Here is a 24,391-nt window from a genome sequence, read left to right as displayed (position 1 = left end):
TTTGTGATGTACATAGATAGTCTATGTACACTTTTAGATGATTACGTTGTCATTAGAAGTGGGCAATTGTAATTGTTGCTGCAGATAATAGGTCTTTTTATCCCATTTATGTCAAACTAGAGAGAACAAGGATTTTTAAAGCCTTTTCCTACATAGCGCATAAAGATCAGCCTAATTGTCGCGTCTATGTAAGTTGTTGGTGTCTAATGAGGGAACCTCGTGCCTGAATTGGTGACCATTGTTCTACCGCAACAAGAAGTGTCCATGTTTAAATGGTATGAAATATCTACAAAGTTTTAAACACTTTCGTTGCATTTTGCTAGTTTATACCCTTATTTTGCTCTTCCAAGGTTAATAATTTTGAAATATAATTAAAATCTATTAATTCAGATATCTCGTATCTCTTTTATATCTGAAAGTGTTGTGGTTTCTGTATTCTGGTATTTCACCAGTTAATTACATAACATATAGGATCCATTTTGAAAACTGTTCTCATTTATTTCATCCCCTCTTATGTTCTTTTCCCAGATTACTGATATTATGTAACAAGCATGATCGTGATACAATGTACCTGTAGAACTTAAATTTACGAGCCCTATTTTAAGAGACAATCAAATTGATCCCTATGCTACTACATTCCTCCCTGAAACTCCAATATTTGTTTAAACACTCTCCAATATCTACTCTATAAATGTATAAAATTACTTGCAATAATTACAATATAAAATGAAATCGAAAGAAATGTTGCACTTCTCATTATTGTCTTTAATTTTTGATGAACATACATTCTTAGACAGAGTCTTAAATATTCACTAAAATTCAGAATTTAGAGAGATCTTGTATAATTTTCAAAATTATTGTATGGTCAATGGGTTTTAGACAACTGTGTTTATACAAACCAGTTTACACTGATACTCTATATAAAATTAAAGACATAACACATAAAAGTATTAAATTTTATTATCACAGAAACATGTATGTATATAATGGACACACAATAAATGCTTCTTACAACACTCTTTGTCTTGATTCTTGGTCATACATAATACATGAATAATGATAACATTACAAATAAACACATGATTATAATACTTCAATAAATATGCTTTTTTCATTTGAAAGAAGCACCAAAAAAGTGTATATATATAAACTAAACAAATCTGATTTGCAAACTGATTTTTTCCTTTCAAAGGATGACCCAGATGAATATCGCTTGACAAGTGGCCTGTAAATTTCATTTCTTAATCTGGCGTTTGCACATACATATTGGCAACATTGAAGTGTATAAAGAAAAATAATTTTGGTCATATAACTATATGAATTTTAAATTCCAAACATTGTACTGTTTTTTGCCAGTTCGTCTGACATTTATGGCTAAAAGTTAAATTTTTATTGCACAAGGTAAAAATATCCTGAACAAGGTTTTTTAGATAATAATTTTTCTTCCCGAACTCCACATAACATTTGCAGTGTTTCACATAACTCATTTAGATACACTATGCAAGTCTTTTGCTATATCTTCTTAATAAATAAAGACATATAAATATATCTAGTACTATCATGAAATCCATGCCAAAATGTGTTTTGATCGCTAAAGAGTTCTTTACCTTTATTCATACATTTGTGTAAGTACGTATATGGTAATTTACGTATATGGTTAAATAGTACTTCGACTAATTTATATTTGCATTTCATGCAAGACACATCTACAAACTACAAAATGTTAACCTAAAAATACACTTTCCATTTGTTTAATTTAAATGTGTGAAATATCAGTCATAGTTCATCTTTTATACATCACATTTTACATTTACTTAGTATAATCACTATCGTTTATTTTTCTTGTTACGTTTGTCCCGTCACAATTTTTTCTGCATAAGCGACGAATGTAGGCTATTGCTAGATATCTGAAATGAAATATAAAAGTATTTAATTAATCTGTATATAATGTTAATATACATTTTATAAAGAAAACTTTAGGCCTCAAAATTTATACAGAAACCATTAGATTAGAAGTTAAACGTATAGAACATAGCTTAAGTCAAGAGGAGATAACTCGGCAGAATTGAAACAAAAAATAATAGATTATTTTCACATAGCAATAACTTCCCCTGGTCCCTGGTAGTCCATTTAAGGGCTACCAATTTCGGGAGGTAAATATCGTACAATTAGGAAACTAACTATCGAACAAGATATCAGTCTTGGTTTGATCGGCTTTGTTTTCGATAAATGATGGGAAGATGTCTAGGTCGGGCTTTAACATTTTCATTTAAATCTAAGACCTTTCAAGAATTGGGGTCTTAAAATGAAGAAACACTCAGTTTCAGTCCCAGACAGCTTTCAGTAACCATGGAAAAATACTTAAACTTGCATATGAAGCATTTCATATATATTGATCAAGTTAGTGAATCATGATTAGTGAGATATTTAAGACAGGTGGTCTCACAAAACAAAATATATTGGCCGTCTTCAGCAAAGGTTGGTTAATGATGGCACACATATATATTCACAGATTTAGATACCACTGATCACCACAAATCATAAAATTTAAGTCAAAAACTGAAATTATAGAGAATAATGGAAAACAAAAATTCATTTGTCTAAATAGTACTTATGAAATTATTTGAAAGGTCTGCTTTTCCGAGCTTTGACCAATTGTATTAATCTTCATTTAAAATTCAACAATATTTGGCTCTTTAAAGAAACTATTGCATACCATTTCGTAAGTATTACTTATAGAGTTCTTTCGTTCTGACCCGGGTCTGCTTTTGAAAGATGCTGAAAATAGTTAAATTCAATTTTGAATGTATTATTACAATGTAAGTAAATAAGCCTGCCTACATTTACAATATGCAAAATTTCAATAGTTAAGATTACCAAAATGAAATGTGATTTTTAGAAATTGCAAGGAACTCTTTTAAATATTATACGTCTTGAATATAAAGCATCTAATGCTTATGTCACTAACTTTAATTTTACAGATTTTATCGTTTGAACAGTAAGATGGAGTTATCTCAAGAAGGTAATGAATAACATATGTGGCTAGAATCTTTCGCACAATCATGATCTTTAATAAATTCAATTTGGAAAATGAAAAAAAAACATAAAAAGATAAGAAGTAAACTCACTATTGTCTCTGGAAAAATTATCAGACATGCTATCCATTCGATCAGAAAAAGATGACGCTGATGCTCTTGGCTGTTACATAAAATGTAATGATTAAATGTGACAAAACAACATTTCATAAATCAATCATTAATAAAGCGAAACTATTTCCTTTTAAAATGTCAAGTTGTTAAAAGGTATTCTTGTCACTGCTATTTCGACAATGTAAGAAAAATTAGTTACTGTATATCATTTACTTGCTTCTGAACAGTAAAGTATTACATGTTTTATATATTATATATTACAATATATTATACTAAAAAGCCAGACATCACGAGCAAAATTCTGACTTTTCTTCTAGTATCAGCTTGAAAGTATCAAATTGAATATGAATTGAATATACGTATATTCAACTAGCAGGATGTATGTATAAATGTGGTACTAAATGTGTCAAACATGTAAATGAATCATACTCATACCATAGAAAACTTTTTAGTGCTTGACGCGCTGGTCAACAACGAGCTTGCATACTTCCTCTTTCGTCTTTCTATTGCCATTCGTATCTTTCAAAACAAACCAAATATTTTCATGATAAACTTGAAACAAGTATATCTATATCAAATTTCCTGTTCAAATTTCACTGTTCAAAACACTAAAAGTGACATTATGCTCATTTTTTCATTGTAAAGCTGAATTGACCATATTTAAAACATTGGCTGTTATAATGGTTATTGACTAATAGTTGGAAAATATGAAAATGCAAATGATAAAGTATTAATTTGCCTAAAATATTAATATAAAAACACTGCCCCACTATTTTTTATCGATGGAACGTTACTGGTATGTTTAAAACTTTCCTTGAGCAACATAAGTTTTACGTTGTTCATGCAAAATAAAATTTATAAAATTGAAAGAAATTAAAAATGCAAAATGAAGACTTATTTTGACCATTCACCTGTTCATTCACTATAAACGCTTGGATGCGCATTATGTTACTTTAAATAATATACAAATATGTTACATGAAACATTTGATACGCTAAATACTATGGCAAGTTAAATTTATTTTTCAAATTTCTTCTGTTCAACACACTTCAAAAATAAGCCATTATTATCCTTGTAAATTGTATACAAAACGTAACTTCTATAGCATATTTTCTTTTCAAAATTATACTGTTTATAACACTTTAAAGTTAGATTTAATATAACATATAATAACATGTTAGAAGAAATGATTCAATTTTTTTTATTTCTGTTATTATTTAAATGGCTATGATAACCATGAATATAATTATTTTACACTATCAAATGAACTATTTACATATATATGATTCTCAAAAATGGCAGTACTGTAACAATTCTGTATAATAATATATAAAACAAAATAAACTCTTCTTTCAAAATCAAATTATAAGCATACGAATTTTACCTGTTTGTTCAATGCGCAATGAAATATAAATATAACCAAGCCCTACAATAGAAAATGATTTTAATTCTACTAATTTTAAAAAAAACCATTCAAAGTCATTTCAATTTAATAGATATGAGTAACAAAGACATATTTATGACTACAGTAATTCATTTTCAAGATTGCACTGTATATCCTCTGAATAACATATGCCGCTGCATCAAGCGGTTATTTACACAATGTATTGAATTAACGTTCATCAGTCATAGTCCGGTCGGCTCGTGACATTTGTGTGTTAAGTCAATATATCTCGAAGTGAAAAAGTACAAATATCTACCGTTCTAGGTGTTACCAAAGTTCATAACCTTGAATTGATGTTTCATTGCCGCAAAGAATGTACGGGAAATCGGTTTATTATCTCATTCGAGAGACAATTATAAGTTTAACTTAGATTATGGGAATCAAAATTGCTTGCAGAAGCCGGATCTATGGTCTGATATGGTACATGTAACCACTAAATCATGTACATTTTGTACACACGTTAACATAGAACTAAAGAAGCTTATATATATTTTTATATATCGCAATTATCTATTTTCTTTGTAAATACCTGAAGACTGTTGCAGACTGCGAATACATATTGTATCCAAGCCATATTCTTATTCACATAAAATATTCCAATTACCCATGTACAGCCCATAACAGGTAACAAAACGCATAAACATTTTACTCCAGCCCTGAAATGTAAGACAAAATATGTTTAAAAATATAATTCAAACATAAATATTTGAAATAGGAAATGACAAATGTTGATTGTATAAAAGGTTCTATTAATTATGTCATAAATTTAAACCTCATTGACGTACAAAATGTTTGGGCATAAGTTCTATTCACATATTCCTCGATTGGACAGAACTACCGTACATCGAAACATCAATATGTCACGCATGCGCAAAGAAACATTCTTTAAAGGTCCATTATGCCACTTTTTTATTTTAAAAAAACTGTTTACTATATGGTATCTTGTTGGCACACTCATTTCCTATATAAATGAGCTTACATTTGCATTTAAAGACCTGTTGGCATTGGTTTTAATTATAGTGAATCAGTATTTTGTACAGAAGTCGAATTACTACTTTGTTAACGGTTTGCTACCTTTACGACATATAACTGGATGATCAGCGCTACATTATTTCAATTGTAAAATAATTGCTGTAATATAACATCGTTATACAGTTGAAATATATGCTTACTTTGTTCGTTCAGATTTTGATTTCTCTGCAAGCGTGCGAGCACCAAATGCAGCTCGTAAAACTAGGACAAGAAGTACAAAATTCACCTATGCAATATAAGAAATACAAGTCTAAACACTTCTTTTAGATACGATAGACTATCACTATAAAGAAAGGTAACTAAAACATTCAATTTACATTCTTGATTTTCTAAAATTATAACCATATTGTCATTTGTTTCTTTTCAAGTAATAAAGTTATAGTTTGTAGTCAACAGCTTTTGATGTTGCAACAAGTGTTCCTAATTCTTTTATATAATTCATTATATTTTTTTAATTAGTACAAACAAAAACTTAAAAACGAAAATTGATAAAATAATATTGCTTTCTTCGTTAATCTTAAATACTGAATATAAGTATTGGTTTGATACTATCTTTAGTTTTATACTTTCATTCTATACTTTATAACAATCAATTTTATATGAGAATGTTTAAAACAAATCTGTACTTACAACAATAATTATAAATGCTGGAGCAACAAAGGCGTAAATAAGTCCTCCCTCAACAGACAGCCAGCAGCTTCAAAGCATTAAATACATATTGTTCATGATTTACAGACCTGCACAAAATGTTACTATATTCTTTAAAATGTGTAGGTCAAACTTTAACTGGCACTGAAGCGCTGCCCAATAATTAAGTAGTCAAACACTAGTAGTTAATTAAGAACTTGTTAAATAGGTCCCTTTCCGTTTGCAAAAGTTAATACATTTCAATTATTGCAAAAATTAAATATGCACGAAAGTAAAAAAATGAAAAAAATGAAATGAATATTTCAACTATATTTCTAGTCCTTGGAGAGACAATTAGATAAAAAAAATAAAAGATAAAATAAGGTAAAAAGCATTATCATCAAATGTATTTGATTGCTTTTAAGTCGCACCGACACTTTGTGAAGAATATATGGCGACTTCCAGGAATATTGCTACTTCCAGGAAGGCATCAGATCCAGTTGTGCATTATGTTAAGTACGAGCACGAATTAATAAAAAAGTAAATATTGTGCACTGTACATCAAGATCATCAGATTTGTTCTTCAAAGAATTTTAGACAATCCGCAAAGATTTATGTAAAGAAATTGATATAAATACTTACAATTGCTCATTACCATATCCTTTTAGTTGTGTTGCTCCTAAGGATATTCCAACTATTACAGCAGGAATCACTGAAAAAATCACAAAAACATCTTTACGTTTACGAAATTTTAATGTGAATTAGACAGTCCTGATTAAATCCATCCCACTAGGCTAGGTCAATGTCAATTTTAACGACAACATGTTGTCTACATATAGTGAAAAAAAATAAACAAAATGTTGACAATTTCTTAATTAACAATGTCAAAAGTTACCTTTGAGGTGATTGCAATTTATTAAACGTACATGAACGTATTTCTGGGCAAAAATGATTTAAAGAAAATAGTTCTCTGAATATTCATACCAATGTTTTTCAGACGACTCATATACAATCATAAAGAAGTCAAACAATTATCATCCATCCAATAATAAATTTGCTAAAACACTTTTAGATTTGTATGCAAACAATAAGATATAATGATAACAGATATAACGGGCTTAAGTTATTTCATCAATAAAAAGCGAAAATTAAGACATAACTTACACCACGCAGCTGGAAGAAGCCATTTTATTCTTGAAGCCGTTGTAAAAACATACAGTACCGAAACAGATATTTCGATACCTTCTGCCAACATTAAGAAGAATACCACAAGATATATGTACTGTAGCAACACTGCAACCGCTGTACAAGCATCCTATAAATTAATTCAAAACAAGGGTCAGCATAACCAGTTAGATGAAGAAGGAACCCGTAAGTCATTATGAATGGAAATTTTAGCAGAAGAAACAATTTTATTGAAATTGAACAATATATTTGTTAGAGGAAAAACATTTGCACGTTTAAATTAATTTAGTAAAAAATAGGACCAGTTTCAACACCAAGAATTAAACGTCATATTTTGATGATGCTAGGAAGGAAACAAAGAGGAGTTGGTTAGATATGCTTTTATTTTGGGGCTGGTGATCGTGAGATCGCTACACCATAATCGCTTTACTATAATCTATTAACCCATGGTTCTGCGAAAACCTTAGATCATCCGTGTCAGCAAAACATTTTTCAGAATTTACAATTTTAACTTGTGTAGCGTTCAAAACACAAACAGATAATAATTAAGATGTCAGAAAAAGTAATACATCTGGAAAAACTATTCCACGTGAATAAAAAGCGAATCTATCAATTACTTTTTATTTATTTTAATATGAGCAAATAAGTTCGTTACTAGATGGCAATAAGCATATCTAACATTTTTCAGTAAACAAACTTACCAAATTACATACTTGAACACCTTATTGAAATAAATATCAAATATGAATAATGACATTGATGATAAAGTCTACAATAAATTTACGAAACATGCGTATTCCTATTCCTAAAATTACAAAAAAACAACTATATAAAAGTTTGTTTAAAAACAGTTTAAAGTGATAAGTTTAAGACGGTATGATATATTTCATTTAAATATTCGTACATATTCTAAATTCACTATATTAGCCTACATGTCCTTCAATTTTCTGATAGCAGTGATATTAGATATGATTAAAACAAACTAACAGCACTTTTCAGCCTTATGAATAATTGGAATATAAAACTACTTTACCTTATTCTCTGTTCTGTCCACTCCTCCAAGGAAAATCGCATACGAAATGACAAGAGCTAGTGATAGATGCATTAGGATCACAACTCGGTCACTCTTCACGTACCTATATATAATGTTTTTTTTATTTGTTATAGATTCGGTATATCCAGTACAGTAGTCAAATACTGCATGTATTAGAAAATATATATAATAATTATGAAATTACATTTGTTTTCACAATTCAGGAACGAAGAAATGAAAATATCTATATTCTATATCCTTGCATGAAAACTGCGTACGCAGGTATATGTCGAAGAGAAAAAAACATGCATAATAAACGAAGAAAATCAAATGAGCACACGTCGTTGTTGCACATTTCTGATATGCTTGGGTGAGTGCGCCTTGTAAAATAGCGTACTGAAATGATGGCAACGTTGTTGTTTTTTATTAACAAAACATTATTGCCATTTGACATCGGCAATAGTACTTTGAAAGCATGACCAAATGATTTTCTATAAGAGAAACAGAGTACAACGCGGAATAACTGAATAAGACGTATTCTTTTATGCAAGAATAAAGCTATTTTGACCTATTTTCTTCATTATCATCTGCAGAAACCCTCGGGCTAATTTGATCGGCTCGGGCTTTAAATGCGTCCTTGTGCTTCTGAAGAGTTAATGCACAAATATGTATTAACCCTCTAATGGAACAGTACCTACTCATCATTATTACATCCATATTTTACGAATAATAGAATAGGTCAAATTATGATAATTCTCCTAATTCTAATAGATGCTATTTTCATTAAAATGTATACAGACCTCCAGAGTGCAATGTGGAAAACAATGGTGATGACTAACGCTGCCAGGGATATGCTACATCCAACCGTTGAAATGACGTCAATAGCTTTGGTATCAACGTTATCCTAGAAATGATCAATTCAAGATGTAAATTATATATAATGATATATTACAAAACAAATACTGTTTTATGAATGAGTAAGTATTTAATTGCTTTCAAAAATAAATCTGTTACGGATTGAAAATCTAGATTTATATATTTACTGATACAATTAAAATATAAAACATTTAAAATCAATAAGAAACGCAATTGGTATATAATAAAAACATCAGAAAATATATAGATCTCTTAATATACAAGAATTTAGTAACGGATTTTTTTAAATTTTTGTTTCAAGCGAAATTTAAAAAGAAAATATTTTGAATTTTAGGAAAATATCATTATCATGATGAGTATTGATGAGTAAAGAAGCTTATAACCTTTGCATAAAGATAATGTGGATGTGAAAAAAACATGTATAATAAGAAATAATACTTACTGATTCCCATGGACTCATAAGTATTGCGAAATTTGTTAAATGATCACAATCGCAAAAGGTCATTGACTGGTTTGATCTCTGGTTCTTGGTGCACCCTTTAACGTCCCATGTTGAACTGATGTGTACATTTTGAAATAATTAACATTCATAGATCTATATACTGTTCAATTCATTCACAATTACAAACAAACATAAACACTTGAAAAATAAGTAAATGGACATTATTTGAATGGAATAATTCATTTCATGTTTCATCAAAACTCTAAACCATATTAATTAAAATACCAACATCAAACATTGTGGCAATAATAAAAAATTAAGTAAATGATTTGGATTTACTAGTATCTAAGTTTTAGTGACTAGAATAAACAACACTTTATCGTTTAATTTACATAATAAATTACAAATAATTACAAATTAAGTAGAGAGAGTATAAAGTTTCAATAAATATTAACCATAGTTATAAATTTTATACTTAGAACACGCACATTCTTGTACGATGGATGATCTAATATTTTTGTCACTGCGTTTATAACTCGTTTAAGTAGGAATAAACCAAAGCCGGTATATTTGTTGACAAATGTATCATACAATATTATTCCCTGCGGTCTGGAGACCGCAGGGTATTGGTACGCGTTTAACTTTTGAGGCATGGAGGAGCACGTGACCTGTTTTCGGTACATGGAGGAGCATGTGATCTGTAAACCGCACATGATTGGTTAATTGACCTTTTCGAAAACCTAGCTAAATACCATTTGCCGGTACGTTACGGACTTACCTCTAGGGAATTAGTCCGAATTGCACCTCATTAAGAACAAAACACTATTACGTGATATTTCTAATTTTCTATAATCATTTACCGTTTAAGGTGGAAAAACTTGAATGATGTGTTTGAAAATTATCAATGTTTCTTTTATATCTATCTCAAATTTTACAAACAATAAATTGTTTATACTGAAAATCTACAAGATTAAAATATACGTAGTGGCATCTAATAAATAGAGATATTTTATGCGTAAACTTGTGTGTTTACTTTTTTTTGCTCGGAATTATTCATAAAATGGTAGGCTTATTTAATAATTTTCTTAAAATAAATAATTGTTTTATGTTCGACCTTCTCCGGTCTTCAACGGTCACCATCACCAAAGACCTTCTTCTATATTGATCGATTATTGTCAACTATATTCCTGATGCAAACGTTTATTTATCCCCCCCCCAAACAATGTTGAAAATAGTTAAATAAAATATCTTTAAATCATTCAAAATGTTCCCCGCAGGAAACCATTTTACTTGTATGAAGTTTGGTGTACATCAACTAAATGGTCAACTAAGGGCCATGATGCCCGGAATTGCTTTTATCTTTATTTCTCAAACAGGTTTTTATTTATTTGTACGGGGCGACTAAAAGTAAATTAAAGCAAACCGACATCAAGTTTTAATGCAATCCAGGCAGTGACAAATTATTGGATCACCCCTCGTATAAATTGATATGTGCATACACGAAATAGATTGAAAAGAAACAAAACAATAGCAATAACATATCAGTTGATATGATATGCACGTTATTCAACTAATGAATGTGCTTTTAGATTAATCAAAAGTATTCAACCAATCCAAAATCTTACCTTTCTTCTCGCCAAAAACTGCACTGAGGTGAAATATATTTGTTTCCCTGTACAAAAGAATATCATATATTCATTTCTATGACATTGATATAGCAAAAGTGTATTTTTTAAAAATATCAAGAAGTTTTACAAAACAGACTTTTGAGAACATGAACAGAATATAGCAACTTTTGAGAACTTGCAATGTTGTATATAACAAAGAGTTTTAAGACACGGCTATCAGTAATACGTTAACAAAATTTTTAAGGAAGTACTATTCATTATCCAATGGTTTGCGAAAGATAAGGATGATGCTGGAATATTAAACATTCTTGATGCTGTTTCTTTCTGCACTACAGCATACACATTGTGAATCTGTGAATAATTTTCACATTAGTCCTGTCGAAATCGAAATTGATAATCAATTAATTTTAACATGCAGAATTCAAGAAAATATGCTTATCCGAAAGGTTAAAGCGAGCTTGTCTCAAAGTTGTCTAAATATGTAGGTCAAACGGTGTTAAGATTCCATACTTACCTGAAAATGGGCAAAAGACAATGTTAACTTGAAAGTTTTCTTGTTCTTTTCCCAGTTTGGTATTTTCACAGCAACAACTTCAGAATTGATATGATGTTTGGTTTCGTTTCTAAAACGATATAAGCATTGGCTCTAGAAACACTATCATTATATCTGTATACGTGACATACGAGTATTATATACTATATTATACAGAATAAAAACCCCTAAAGAGTAAAATTATTGGTATGTTTTATCCTTTCAAAAAAATTTTAAATCCCTCATATTGCTCCGAATAAGAGCATGTGTCCAAAGTTCAAAATTATTATATTGCATTTCCTTTTTTGTCGTCAAAAACAGGCGAGTAAACAAAGGAGGTTTCTAAAAAATCAAACGATTAACCGATAAATTTTTCACATGCTTTCTATTTAAAGATCCTTTAACTCAATTTTTATGGTTTCATATCATAAACATAATGCTCAAATGCAGATTTCGTCAATATTGTAAGTTCCAGAAAGCATTATTTGTAAAGATAATACCGAATTTACATTTCATGTTAATAAAGGGAGGTTTAAGTCAAAGTTTACAATAAGAAATGAAAGCATATATTTAAATGATTACTTACAACGGGTACAAATATTTGCAGTACATATTTTACATATCCTTCAACTTTTAAAAATTGTTCTAGAAGCATAATTTATACATACATATATAAAATTCAACTTAAGTGTGGTAACAATCTTAATAACAACATACAGGATCTTTGCAGTCAAACTGTATAATAATGTGAGATATAATATAAATTATATATACCCTGTGTCTGTGGTTGATTTCGACGAAAGTATCCCTGAAAGATTTCTGTAAATGACACTCGATACATGCTTCAGGCCTGTAAAAAATTTATTTTTTACAATACACATTTAGTTATTTTTTAGAGTGTCATAAGGACTTTTAAATATTTCTATATTTAGATAACGAAACAACGAGATATGTATAAAGAATGTTGAAATGGCACTTAAATATCATTTAACAAAACAAAACACAGATATATACATCTATGTTGTTCAGTAGCGATGCGTCAATTATTTGTTTTTAACATCAAATTATTTCAGTCAATAATTGGAAATAAAATACGTCTCACCTTTAAGAGATGTTGATGGTAAATTGAAGGTACTCTTATAGCTGACATCAGAAAATTTAACAGCAATGTCTTCCTTGATCTTTGCAACGTGTAAAACTGTGATCGAAAATGAAAATTTATGTTACTTATATAATTGTTCTCTCACAACTTTTCAACTCTTTAAGTCTTCTCGAATGCAGTTGCTGCATGGGTATATTAATTTATGAAATAGTTTTATTCTACCGCACAACTAACAGTTCCAAAATTATTTTCAAAAAATGACTGTTCTTATCTGCTTCTCATTCAGGTTCTAGGTGTTTCATGTGGTTGGTTAGCTTTATTTGTAATAATTACAGGAAGCAAATTCAGAACGTTTATAAAAGTTTTATTTAAAGGCACATTATGCATCAAAATGATTATTTGTTTGTTTGTTTGTTGTTGTGTATTTTTTCTTAAGAAAGAAAAATAAAACATGTGTTTAATAGAAATTACTATTGCGTTTAAGGCAGGGTAGATGCATATCACCGGAAGTAAGTAGCGTTGAAGTTATTATTTATGTGGAACAATTATTGGTAATAAGAATCAATTATGGCGAAACGTATATAATAAAGAATTTTGACTTCGATAAAAGTCATAAACTTACTGTATCTGTACTAATTACCACAAAGGCAAAATAATCGAAGGTTGCTAAGCTGCATTGCTGATGAATACTTTCACAGAAATTGTAACAGTACACCAAATAAAAAAATGTTTTAGAAACAAATAATAAAAGAAATACAGGCCTTCTTTTTCTTGATCAATCTTATACAGTGTTATGACAAATAAACAGAAATTTACTGAAATATTAAATAAGACGGTCTTAAGTTTAAAAAGAAACGTCAAAACTAAAACCAAACACGAATCTATCATGACTTGGCTTTTTCTTGCTTTACGAAACTTTGATTTATATAAAGTATATGTTACCCAAGTTCGAAGCCTTAATTGTTTTGGTGTCGTTTTTTGTATTGTTTAGTAGGCTTGTTAAAGCATCTGAATATCGGCCAACGACGTCAAGGATCTTGCTTGCGCCTGACGATGGTTGCTATGTAAGAATAATTATAGCAATAATTATTGAACTGTCATTATTTAATATAGTTATTGAACTGAACTTTTATCTACCTACGATTTGATAAAATGCCTTATGTTATAACCGTTGAAAATGCTCTGGCGGAATATCAATTTTAAAATGTTACAAATTAGATCATATTACATGTATTGCTGTCTACTTGCACCATAAGCGCTATAATACAAAGGCAACAATAAGAGAATTTCAAAGTGTTCTTATGAGTCCTTATTGAAATGAGGACTTGTGAAGTTTTTGATAATTGAATCATTTATTGATAACAATTGAAATTATCACATTCATTAACCATTAACTAAATCTCAAATTAAAATGGTTTATTTCTATTTGTTTAAATTAAACCTTACATGCATATGACATTTTTATCAAATGTCATTGATACTTATCGATCATACATTAATTGCATCCTTATAATGAAAATAAACATGATATTTTATTGTAAACAAAATTTTGCAGAGCTTGTGATTTAAAAAAACAAGAATGAAAGTTATTCCATATACATTATTATTTCCCGATGTATCCTTTTTCTGAGATATTGCTTTCCAGGACTCGGTATTGCTGGTATCTAAAAGATTACTTGTTGTTTCCAGAAAAGACTGAAATTAGAAAATAAAATGTTATTTTATTATCAATGACACGTTAATAACTGTTAACTGTTAATAAATGAATAGCTTCAGATTAATTTATTGTTTCAACAATTTTACGAAACACGAAAGTGTGAATGATAATATTCAACAAAAGTCATTAATTATTAAATTATATACATTATAAACTAGACAAAAAATATTTAGAAAGAAATAATCACACTTATAAGTGCAGAAATGCTATACATATAATAACTATCTTTTCGAATTTTTTGATTCATGATCGTTTATTCTATAAAATTTCTATAAGAATGTTTTAATACGCATGTGTCGATAGATCTGCATATTGTCTGCTTAAACCTGTGGATAGGTGACGTTGACGTGGAAAGTAGTCTGCGTACTTAACAGCAGTTTTTCAAAAGCTTAATATAAACAACATTTTCAATAAAACGTATTCGGCCACCTTTAACATTTTTTTTCTTTGCTATTTGATTCATAAATAATATTGTAGCCAACGACTCCAAAAAATCAAAACACATGAATGGTTAAAAATTATATTACATGTATGATACACACCTCTGCTTGTTTTGTTGTCACTTGGCTTTTGTCGCTTATATCTACAATAGTTTCCAGTATAGATGTGACTTTCTCAAGTTCTCCGCTCAATATTCCACCTTTATTTTCAGATGAAGTGCTATTGGTAATGCTTGTTAGCTCATCTAAGGCGTTATCAACGTTTTCTTCAGTTGGGTTGTCCTTTATAGCTTCAATCTTGAAATGTTAACAATTAAGATTCAAATCATTATCTATACCAAACTGAATAACTGACTTTTTTAATTTGAGTATTATATTTTTATTATGTTTATTATATCAATTGCGTAATAAATGGTTCGTCATTGCAAAACAAATGATAAATACATTATCAAACCTTTTTATCCAAAACTACAAGTGCTTTCCTAACACAGTCGTAGACGGGTAACTGCCAAACTCCTTTCTCTGTGCATAGCCTAGAAACTACTCCGTCAGTATCTGTATTTTCAAAATACGAAAAAGAACGATATTGCGAATATACTTGACATTAATCATGGATATTATAATTATAATACGAGGGTTGTCCAAAAAATTCGTGCACTGCTGCTATTGTCGTGAGAGTTTTTGATAAAAAAACATGAATTATATATCATTTGAAGGGGAAATCTGTCTCAAATAAGAAAACAAAAGAAAAAGCCATGTAACCGGTTAATCGTGAAAACGAATCGTCATACAGTTACCTTAGTAACGTAATACCGGCACACGACAAAAAATTGAGTTAGTTCATTACTGTGATTGTATTAATTTTTTTGTTGCTTGTAAATTGACATTTGTTTTTATGTCGTAATTTGTTTTACTGTCAATAGAAGAAAGACTGATGCAAAGTATTTTGTAGTTTTTATTGTTCTTATGCAACCTACATGTAATATATTCCACCAGTGCATGAATATATTGAACAACCCTCGTCACATGCGCCGCTACCACGGACGGACGTCTGCCTGATCGGATGTCATTGTCTTCGCCCCTCAACAAAGCGTTTGTGCCATTTTAAAAACCAGCCTTCGTGACATTGAACTGGTCCCGCTTTCTCTTTTAAGTTCTTTGTAGGTATCTGTCGGTGTTTTACCAATATTTGTGCAAAATTGAATGATCGTCCGTATTTCCAGACGTTTAACGATTGACGTTTTCACGTAATGACTGTATTGACGACCACACGAAAATTTTTGTTTACGACTGCTACATTACGGCAAATGACGTCATATTTTCAAGTGACACCAGGAATAGGTACACACACTTTTCCCTAAATTTTGACGTTTATATGTAGTGTTTTAAGAATACAGTGATGCATCAAAGTAATGAACTAACCCAATTTTTTGTCGAGCGCCGGTATTACGTTATTAAGGTAACGGTATAACGATTCGTTTTTCTTACACGCCGGTTACACGTCTTTTATTTGAGACATATTTCCCCTTTAAGTGATATATAATTCATGTTTTTTAATCAATAACTCTCACGACAATAACTGCAGTGCACGAATTTTTTAGACAACCCTCGTATATCTTTATTTAGCTCATAAATGCTTATCTAAATAACATTATCATCAATATTAAAATTAATAGATGAATGTAATGGTTCATGTCAGAGCTTATCTAAAGTTATGTTTCTATTATCAGATTTCCTATCATGACATCGAAAATGAAATTATAATGTTCATCTTAACATCCAGCGGTTTTAAAGGTTTTAACTGCCTTAAATATGGTTATTACATAGGATTTAAATGAATTTTAAGACACCCTTGCATCTAGTTAAAAATGTCTTTGTCAAGTAATAGTGCGTACATTCAACGTTTCGTAATGACTCGAAATGATTTACTTCGATTGAAATATGTTATTCAGTTATCAATGGTTTTAAGCATACCTTTGGGGCATTGTGTCGACGATATCATTCCAGGCAAGGTTTCATTCCAAACTGTATTACGATCATCTTCATTATCCGGGCAAGGTGGGGCTGTCGTTTCAACTTTAAAAAAAACGTTTTACGTCAACAAGTTGTAGCCTTGTATTATTTTCATATTGAATTTTATAAGTGATAGTGAAGTGATAACTTGCAATATGCAACAAATAACCTAATGGAAATTATTTTTATGACTTTTTTGTAGTATGAAAATTTATCTGTGAGTAGGATTTCATCCTTTTCCATGAATATTATTTACTGGTCGGAGACAGGTTACAATTCTAAAGCTAGGTACCTTGGAATTTGACAGAGTACTACTTGGTTCTTCATCCAACTTTAAACCTACTTTTATTGATTATGTCGACACCTGTATTTGAGGAACGTTAAAGGGTATCAAATTTACTTAAATTGTCCACAATACTGATATATGTATCAAAACCAACTTAAAAACCTTTCAACGTTCTTGCAATGTAAGTTAAGCTATTAAGCAGGTTAAATTAATCCCATAATTATAGAAAAAATATGCATTTATTGTTGATAATAAAACGATTTATTGACAAAGAATCAAAATAAATCTTGTACTCTTGGGCCGTCCGGATTTGATTGTCATCCGGTTTTGGTAATCTTGAACCAGTATTCATTATGTTGAATCTTAAATAATGTTACCTTGACATGGTATTTAGTTTTGTCTTTTAAGTGTAATGAATAATGTTTCCTTCTTTAAATGATAAACATTGTACATACTTACTCCGTTTGCAGGTAGGAATAGGACCGCTCCATTGGCCAGTTGTTAGACAAGTAACAGTTTCATGTCCAATGATACTGTCATTGTTGTAACAGAAAAATGTTGCTTTGGTATCGACAATATTTTCATAATAGGAATAGTCTACGAACATTGGTTTTTGAGACACATTGAAATACGGACAAGCTGAAAAAAAGAAAACTAATTTAAACATCCTGTGTCTGATTCAGAGATTCAAAGTGATCATAAATATTAACATCACGTCAAAGTAATATGCAATGTATATCTTGTTATCCGATATGTTCATTACTGATTTTAAATTAAATAACCGTTTGGTCATCAATTATATATTTTCAACATTATAGAATATAATATATCCGACTCAAATAACGGATTCATAAAAAGTCGCACCTCTTTTGTTTTCAAACATCTGACGCTGACAGTTTGCAACTTTTCATACAAATATCAAAGTTTAACATTGAATTAAGAAAAAATACAAAGAAACAATGTTCGAGAATGAATAATTTTTTTCAAGAGTGAGTCTTACTAATTGGAGAACAATAAGGTGGTGATACAATATTCCACTGCATATTAGATGTACATTCAGCTGCAATACTTGTTCTTGTTGAATTAATCTGGTATCCACGTTTGCAAGAGCAAATGGCTTTCGAGCCAAATAAGGTGTTATTCGGAGAGTATGAAATATCACACGGGCTGTCGTCAGTTTTAGAACTATGTGTATAATACCAAAACCCACAGTCTGAAAATAATATAATAAATACATGAGGAAACAAGTGAACAAAAAGGCGGAACATTTAACAATCTCAATATAGTCTTCCATTTTCAATATTTGTATTGTTTTAATGATCTCTCCATTTCAGAATTAAACAACTTTGTGAAAATCGTAAAGGTTAGTAAAAACGCCTCTCATAGTTCTGTAGCATCATGTTATCAAAGCATTCATCAATAAATATACCTTTAACGGCATAAAGCCTAGTTACATGTATAAAACATATATCAAGATGTATATTTTCTATCTTACCAACTGGTTTACATAAAGGCTCTGGGTATGTCCAGTTTCCAAATAATGTACATTCGGTTTCGTTAGATCCAAAGAGATCATGACCCTTATCACAAGAGAAGGATCCCTTCGATTGAAACCATCTCTTATTTGATAGTTTTATATGTCCATCATCCGGTGCATGAAGCTCTTGGCATTCTATAAATCATATAAGATACATGTATCTTTCTTTCTTGATCATGATGTTCCATCAACAATATATCTTATGTCAGAAACTATGAGAGCAGTTCCATTCTCATATCAATATTCTGGCTATTGAAAACAGTGAATCGAGATTAGTATTCTTGGTGAACAAGACATTCTGAAAATTTGAAAATTGTCCTAAATGCATCGAAAATCGATCTGAAATTACTTCTATTGTTCAATACATACAATGCACTTGGTCTCATATATTACTGATTATAAAATTGACCTTTTTTAAATAAAAATACAGTATTCTTGTAGAGGACACACATTACTTTGATAAAAGATAATATTAATAATGGCTTTTAGGTTTACGTTTATCGTTTGTATTACCTATGGCTGAACATTTGACAGAAGTGTGAGTCCATGTTCCGTTTTCTGAACATTGTATTGTACCGTTACCGGATATATTATACCCTAGATTACAAACAAGCAATGCCGTTGAATTCACGTGTAATGTTGATGTTTTATAAGTGCCATTGCTAGGAGGCAAAGGATTTGTGCAATCTGGAATAGGGAAATAAAAAGTATAAATTCTTGATAGACCTAGGATGTTGCAAGAATAGCCATTATTCGGAGCTACCTAGACGGAACAATCTTTATGTTCCATAGCCTTACCGTCCTGTTATTGAAATCATTATAATAATATTTGGAATTTTTAAATCTCTTTAATTCAGAGACATTTTGACAAAAAAATATTTTAAATCAGTGTGGCAGAACGGTTAAGAACTAGAATTAAAATCGTGTATACAATAGTGATAAACATACATGAATATGGAAACATTCAATAACGGAAACATTGTTGTTGTTTTTGTTTTGTTTTTTTTTTCATAAAATTAATCCTAAAAATATTAGGCTTTGGTTTTCGATACAAAAACACATTTATTATTCATGTTACATAAATGATTCATGTCATATTCATAATCCATGTCACATACATGATTTATAACACAAAATTGCATGTTTAGTTTACATGGATATGCTCATTGGCCAATAACTGAACCATGTTTTTCATCTGTTGCATTTTGCATTAGTTCTGTTATAGTGAATTAGTATTTTGTATGGAAGTCAAAATACTACTTTGTTTAATTTTGCTACTTTTATGACACATATCACATTTACCGCCACTAAAATTCTTCAGGTAAAATCATCTAACATTCCTTAAAATCAGTTTTTAAACGTTATCAAGTTCATATTTGTCCTTTATATGAAGTAAAAATGGATTAGTTTCTAAGACATAATGTGTCTCTTAAAACAGTTCTTGTTTACATATTTAAGTATGTATCAATTTGTACAGTATAAAAGAGACGTGCTTCGAAAGGATGTTATAAAGTATCTGACACTTTTGTCCTTTAATATATTGCCCATTGTAAAATAAATGTAACTAAGTACCTCTAATATCTTTACAAATAAGCAAAATAAGTGCAAATGTCATCAATGCTATTCTCATATATTTGTTAAACCTACTTTGTACAACACAAGCTGGTGGTGAAGCATCCCAGCTTCCATTTGAATCACACTTTGATTTTGCTGTTCCAGTCAATTTGTAACCAGGGTAGCATGAAAATGTCACTGTGTCATTGACTTCTGTCTTACCATTATTAAGATCGACTCGGCCATTGTCAGGGTCTAAAGGACTTGAACATCCTTAAAGTATGAAAAGAACAAATTATTTACATTATGATGTATTTATACTGACAATGATCAAGAATAAATGATTTACCTTAATTGATAACATGTTACATGACGAAAAAACAATGTAGATGTAAACTATATAAAATATGTTAACATTTATGTTCAAAAATACAGGAAATATCAATTATTAAATTATTATTATTATTATTATATCAGAATATATACCTGGATAAAACCATCAGTTCATAGAAGAGTATTTCAAAATATTTCCTCGTTTAATAACTGGAAATACTCAGATTCTAAGAAATTAAAACATGATATCACTGTATTTGGAGTAAGATCGTTTCCTAAAAAAACTGCTAATTACATGTATTAATAGAAATGGATTTAAATAAAGGTCAGAGAGTAAAAACAACCATGATTATATTTTACTTGTTATGATGCACAAACACTTTACACTTATCGGTTGTTAAAAAGTTTAAAACATAATGTAAAAAAGACCCCTTGAGCAAACAGTCGTAAAGAAAAACATTACTGATATTTGATTGATAAATCTACCGAAAATACTAAATCAATAAGGCCTTACCTATTATATTACAAACAGCAAATGATCTACTCCATGTAGTGTTTTCTAAGCATTGTATACTTGTATTATTACCAGTAAGGCTATACCCTTCATTACAAGTTATATCAACAGATGAATTGACGGACAGTCCAGTTTTATTGACAAAGTGGCCATTTGTGGGAGGTACTGGATCGGAACAATCTAAAATAAAAACATAATAGTTTCATTTTAAAAGCGAATTTAAAGAATCATGCATATTGATACTTTGAAGATGTGCATGATAATTCATTTTCGTTTTATTCAATAGAATCAATGATATAGGTAAAACATGATTTAAAGTACAATACTTTAATTAATACATAACTAAATGTAACAATTGATATTACAGCGGCTGCACCACGTAGTCTCTTAATGTAAATCATTATCCGACCCAATTTTATAAATTTATCCAGATGAAAGTTCTCCAAAAATTCATTTTTCGGAAAACAAAACCCATATACCATTTTGTATTAGGTCTAGCCTTTTTCAGTCATAATCTGAGTCCAAAATATCCATATCAAATTAATATTGTACTTGACGTAACAAAGTTTAACAAAATGGGTGTTGTGAAATGATGAATACTATTTGACTAACAAAGGTGCAAGGTATATATCAGACTTGGCAAGGGTCTCACGTGACAGCTGTGTACTCAATAATATATGTTAGCCTGGTAATATTAATGTGAATATTTATTATGTTAGTTGATTTTTTTTCATTCGTTTGTCTAGTTATATGATTTAAATGTTTGTTTCTTGTTTTTATAGATGCAAAGAAAGAAAGACAAAGCGAATAATTTCCACTTACTTTGTATAAAACAAAATGGCGCTTTTTCATTCCATGTACCATTAAGACTGCATTTAGTATCATGAGCGCCATCTATCTTGTAACCAGGATAACAGGAATATGACACCGTGTCATTAACATTCTGTGTACCATTCTCTAATCTCACCATTCCATTAGAAGGGGCGATCGGAGTTGGGCACTCTGAGAATATAAATAGACAAAAATCAATGACTCGTTTAATTACGTAATTAAAATATACATTTAGCTTACCATTTACCTTGTTTAGTAGAACCTTCCCGGTATTCATTTTCATTTAAATTAAAGTGCATAGTTTAGAATTGTTTTATAACAAAATAAGGCAAAGAAATAATTATAATGACTAAATATAATTTAGCTTCGGTTAATAATTAGAGAAATCATAAAAATGTGCATGAATACATTAAGCTTTATACATGCATAGCTATAATTGTTTTCATAAAGTTTCAACTTAAAGAGAAATTATATTCGCAACATATGTAAACGAGTGAACTATATCACAAATACATGCGTACATATTGAATGAAACCGAGAATTTAATAAATATATTTACTTGATGATAAACAAATTTTATGAAAAACCACTTGTTTACCTATCAAAGTACAAGTGGCTGACGTTTCACTCCATGTTTCATTTACCAAACACGTGAACTATATCATAAATAAATGCATACATATCGATTGAAATCAAGAATTAATAAATCAACTTCATGATAAACAAATTTTAGGAAAAACCACTTGTTTACCTATCAAAGTACAATTGGCTGACGTTTCACTCCATGTTTCATTTACCAGACATTGTATTGTGCCATTACCAAACTGTCTGTAACCGGGATCACAAACCAGACTTGCAGTTGAATTAACGCTCAATTCTGTAGACAAACTGTAAAAGCCATTTCTTGGAGCAGATGGAAAAGTACAATCTGAAGTAGAGACGCTTTTTATTACACACATGATTTATTATATGCATGCAATTTACATGTCAAATCTTTTGAAAAACAATTTTTTTTTATTATACAGATCTTAATAAGAAGTTGAACGCATGTTATTGTTGAGAATGCGTATTTTTATTATACCAAAGAAATCTTATATATATTTGTCTTATTTTTTCATTAATTCAAACTGATAAAGTTATCATGTGAGACAAAATGTAGTAAATAACAATTATAACAGACTGTTTCTGAAACAACTGTTTTTTTACAGACAAATAAATACAGTTGTCATTACCTTTGCGCAATATGACATATTTAAGACCATTTCTTCAAGAACAAATACTTTAAAGTACAAAATGTACTTAATGCACATTGCAATTACATTACATTTCAGTCTTTAAAAAGCATCGTCTTATTTCTTATTAATATACTCTAAAGTCATAAAATTGTCTTTTACTCAGTATTGTGATAGTAGAAATATTGATAATAAATAGTACAGTATCACAGTTTTGTATTATATTTTAAAACAGCATTCGATATGATGGCAAATTAAAAGATGCATTTCGATATTTCCATATATACATAGCTACATGAATTTCAAATACTTGCACGAAGAGTATCAACGAGAATCTCCCAGTTTGATAAACTTACTTTCGACAATACAACTTGGCGGCGAGGCATCCCAGCTTCCACTTGTATTGCATTTCGATTGTGCTATTCCAGTCAATATGTAACCAGTGTAGCATGAAAATGTCACTGTTGCATTCACTTCTGTCTTACCATTATCTATATCAACTTGTCCATTATCAGGTTCCATAGGACTTAAACATTCTTAAAAATATTTTTAATAGAATTACGGTGTACTAATAAATTTACATGGAATTAAGAAATAATGCTAATAGTACATTATTTAGGATTTGATTTTTCAAACAAGTACGACAGAACTGTTAAGAGCTTAGATCTTATTTTGTCTTCTTAACCGAAGAATAAACTACACTCGCATATGGACATAATCGATGTCAATATTACTTCTAATCTTTCATGACAATTAAGCAAGCTTATGTACGAGACAACATGTAAGCATTTAGACTCATGGTAAATTATCTAGTATAATATAATGCACGATTTATGTAATATATTTGCGTCTGGTTTTTCTCAAAAATAAAATTGAAATAGCAT

General features: G+C 29.8%; 1 protein-coding gene across 1 annotated transcript; it reads right to left on the bottom strand.

The window, feature by feature from the left end:
• Window positions 1–945: 945 nt before the first annotated feature.
• Window positions 946–24,040, bottom strand: LOC132740035 (adhesion G protein-coupled receptor L3-like). The gene is made up of 31 exons (XM_060727891.1): window positions 23,864–24,040; window positions 23,027–23,203; window positions 22,267–22,446; window positions 21,445–21,624; window positions 20,691–20,870; window positions 19,557–19,730; window positions 19,002–19,178; window positions 18,507–18,719; window positions 17,966–18,145; window positions 17,182–17,283; window positions 15,662–15,762; window positions 15,310–15,504; window positions 14,650–14,745; window positions 13,993–14,110; window positions 13,051–13,146; window positions 12,723–12,798; window positions 11,931–12,039; window positions 11,414–11,460; window positions 9,789–9,903; window positions 9,271–9,374; window positions 8,471–8,573; window positions 7,417–7,567; window positions 6,895–6,964; window positions 6,256–6,322; window positions 5,766–5,851; window positions 5,123–5,249; window positions 4,534–4,575; window positions 3,585–3,668; window positions 3,129–3,198; window positions 2,717–2,778; window positions 946–1,907 (listed from the first exon to the last, which is right to left on the bottom strand). Exons 1-31 carry the CDS (start codon window positions 24,027–24,029, stop codon window positions 1,860–1,862), a joined length of 3,696 nt encoding a protein of 1,231 aa, XP_060583874.1. The 5' UTR covers window positions 24,030–24,040; the 3' UTR covers window positions 946–1,859.
• Between the last annotated feature and the right edge of the window lie 351 nt (window positions 24,041–24,391).

This window comes from Ruditapes philippinarum, unplaced genomic scaffold (assembly GCF_026571515.1).
Source record: "Ruditapes philippinarum isolate M1 unplaced genomic scaffold, ASM2657151v2 ctg1255_1_1_1_1, whole genome shotgun sequence".
Lineage (NCBI taxonomy): Eukaryota > Metazoa > Mollusca > Bivalvia > Venerida > Veneridae > Ruditapes > Ruditapes philippinarum.
This window is presented reverse-complemented; position numbering and strand designations above follow the sequence as displayed.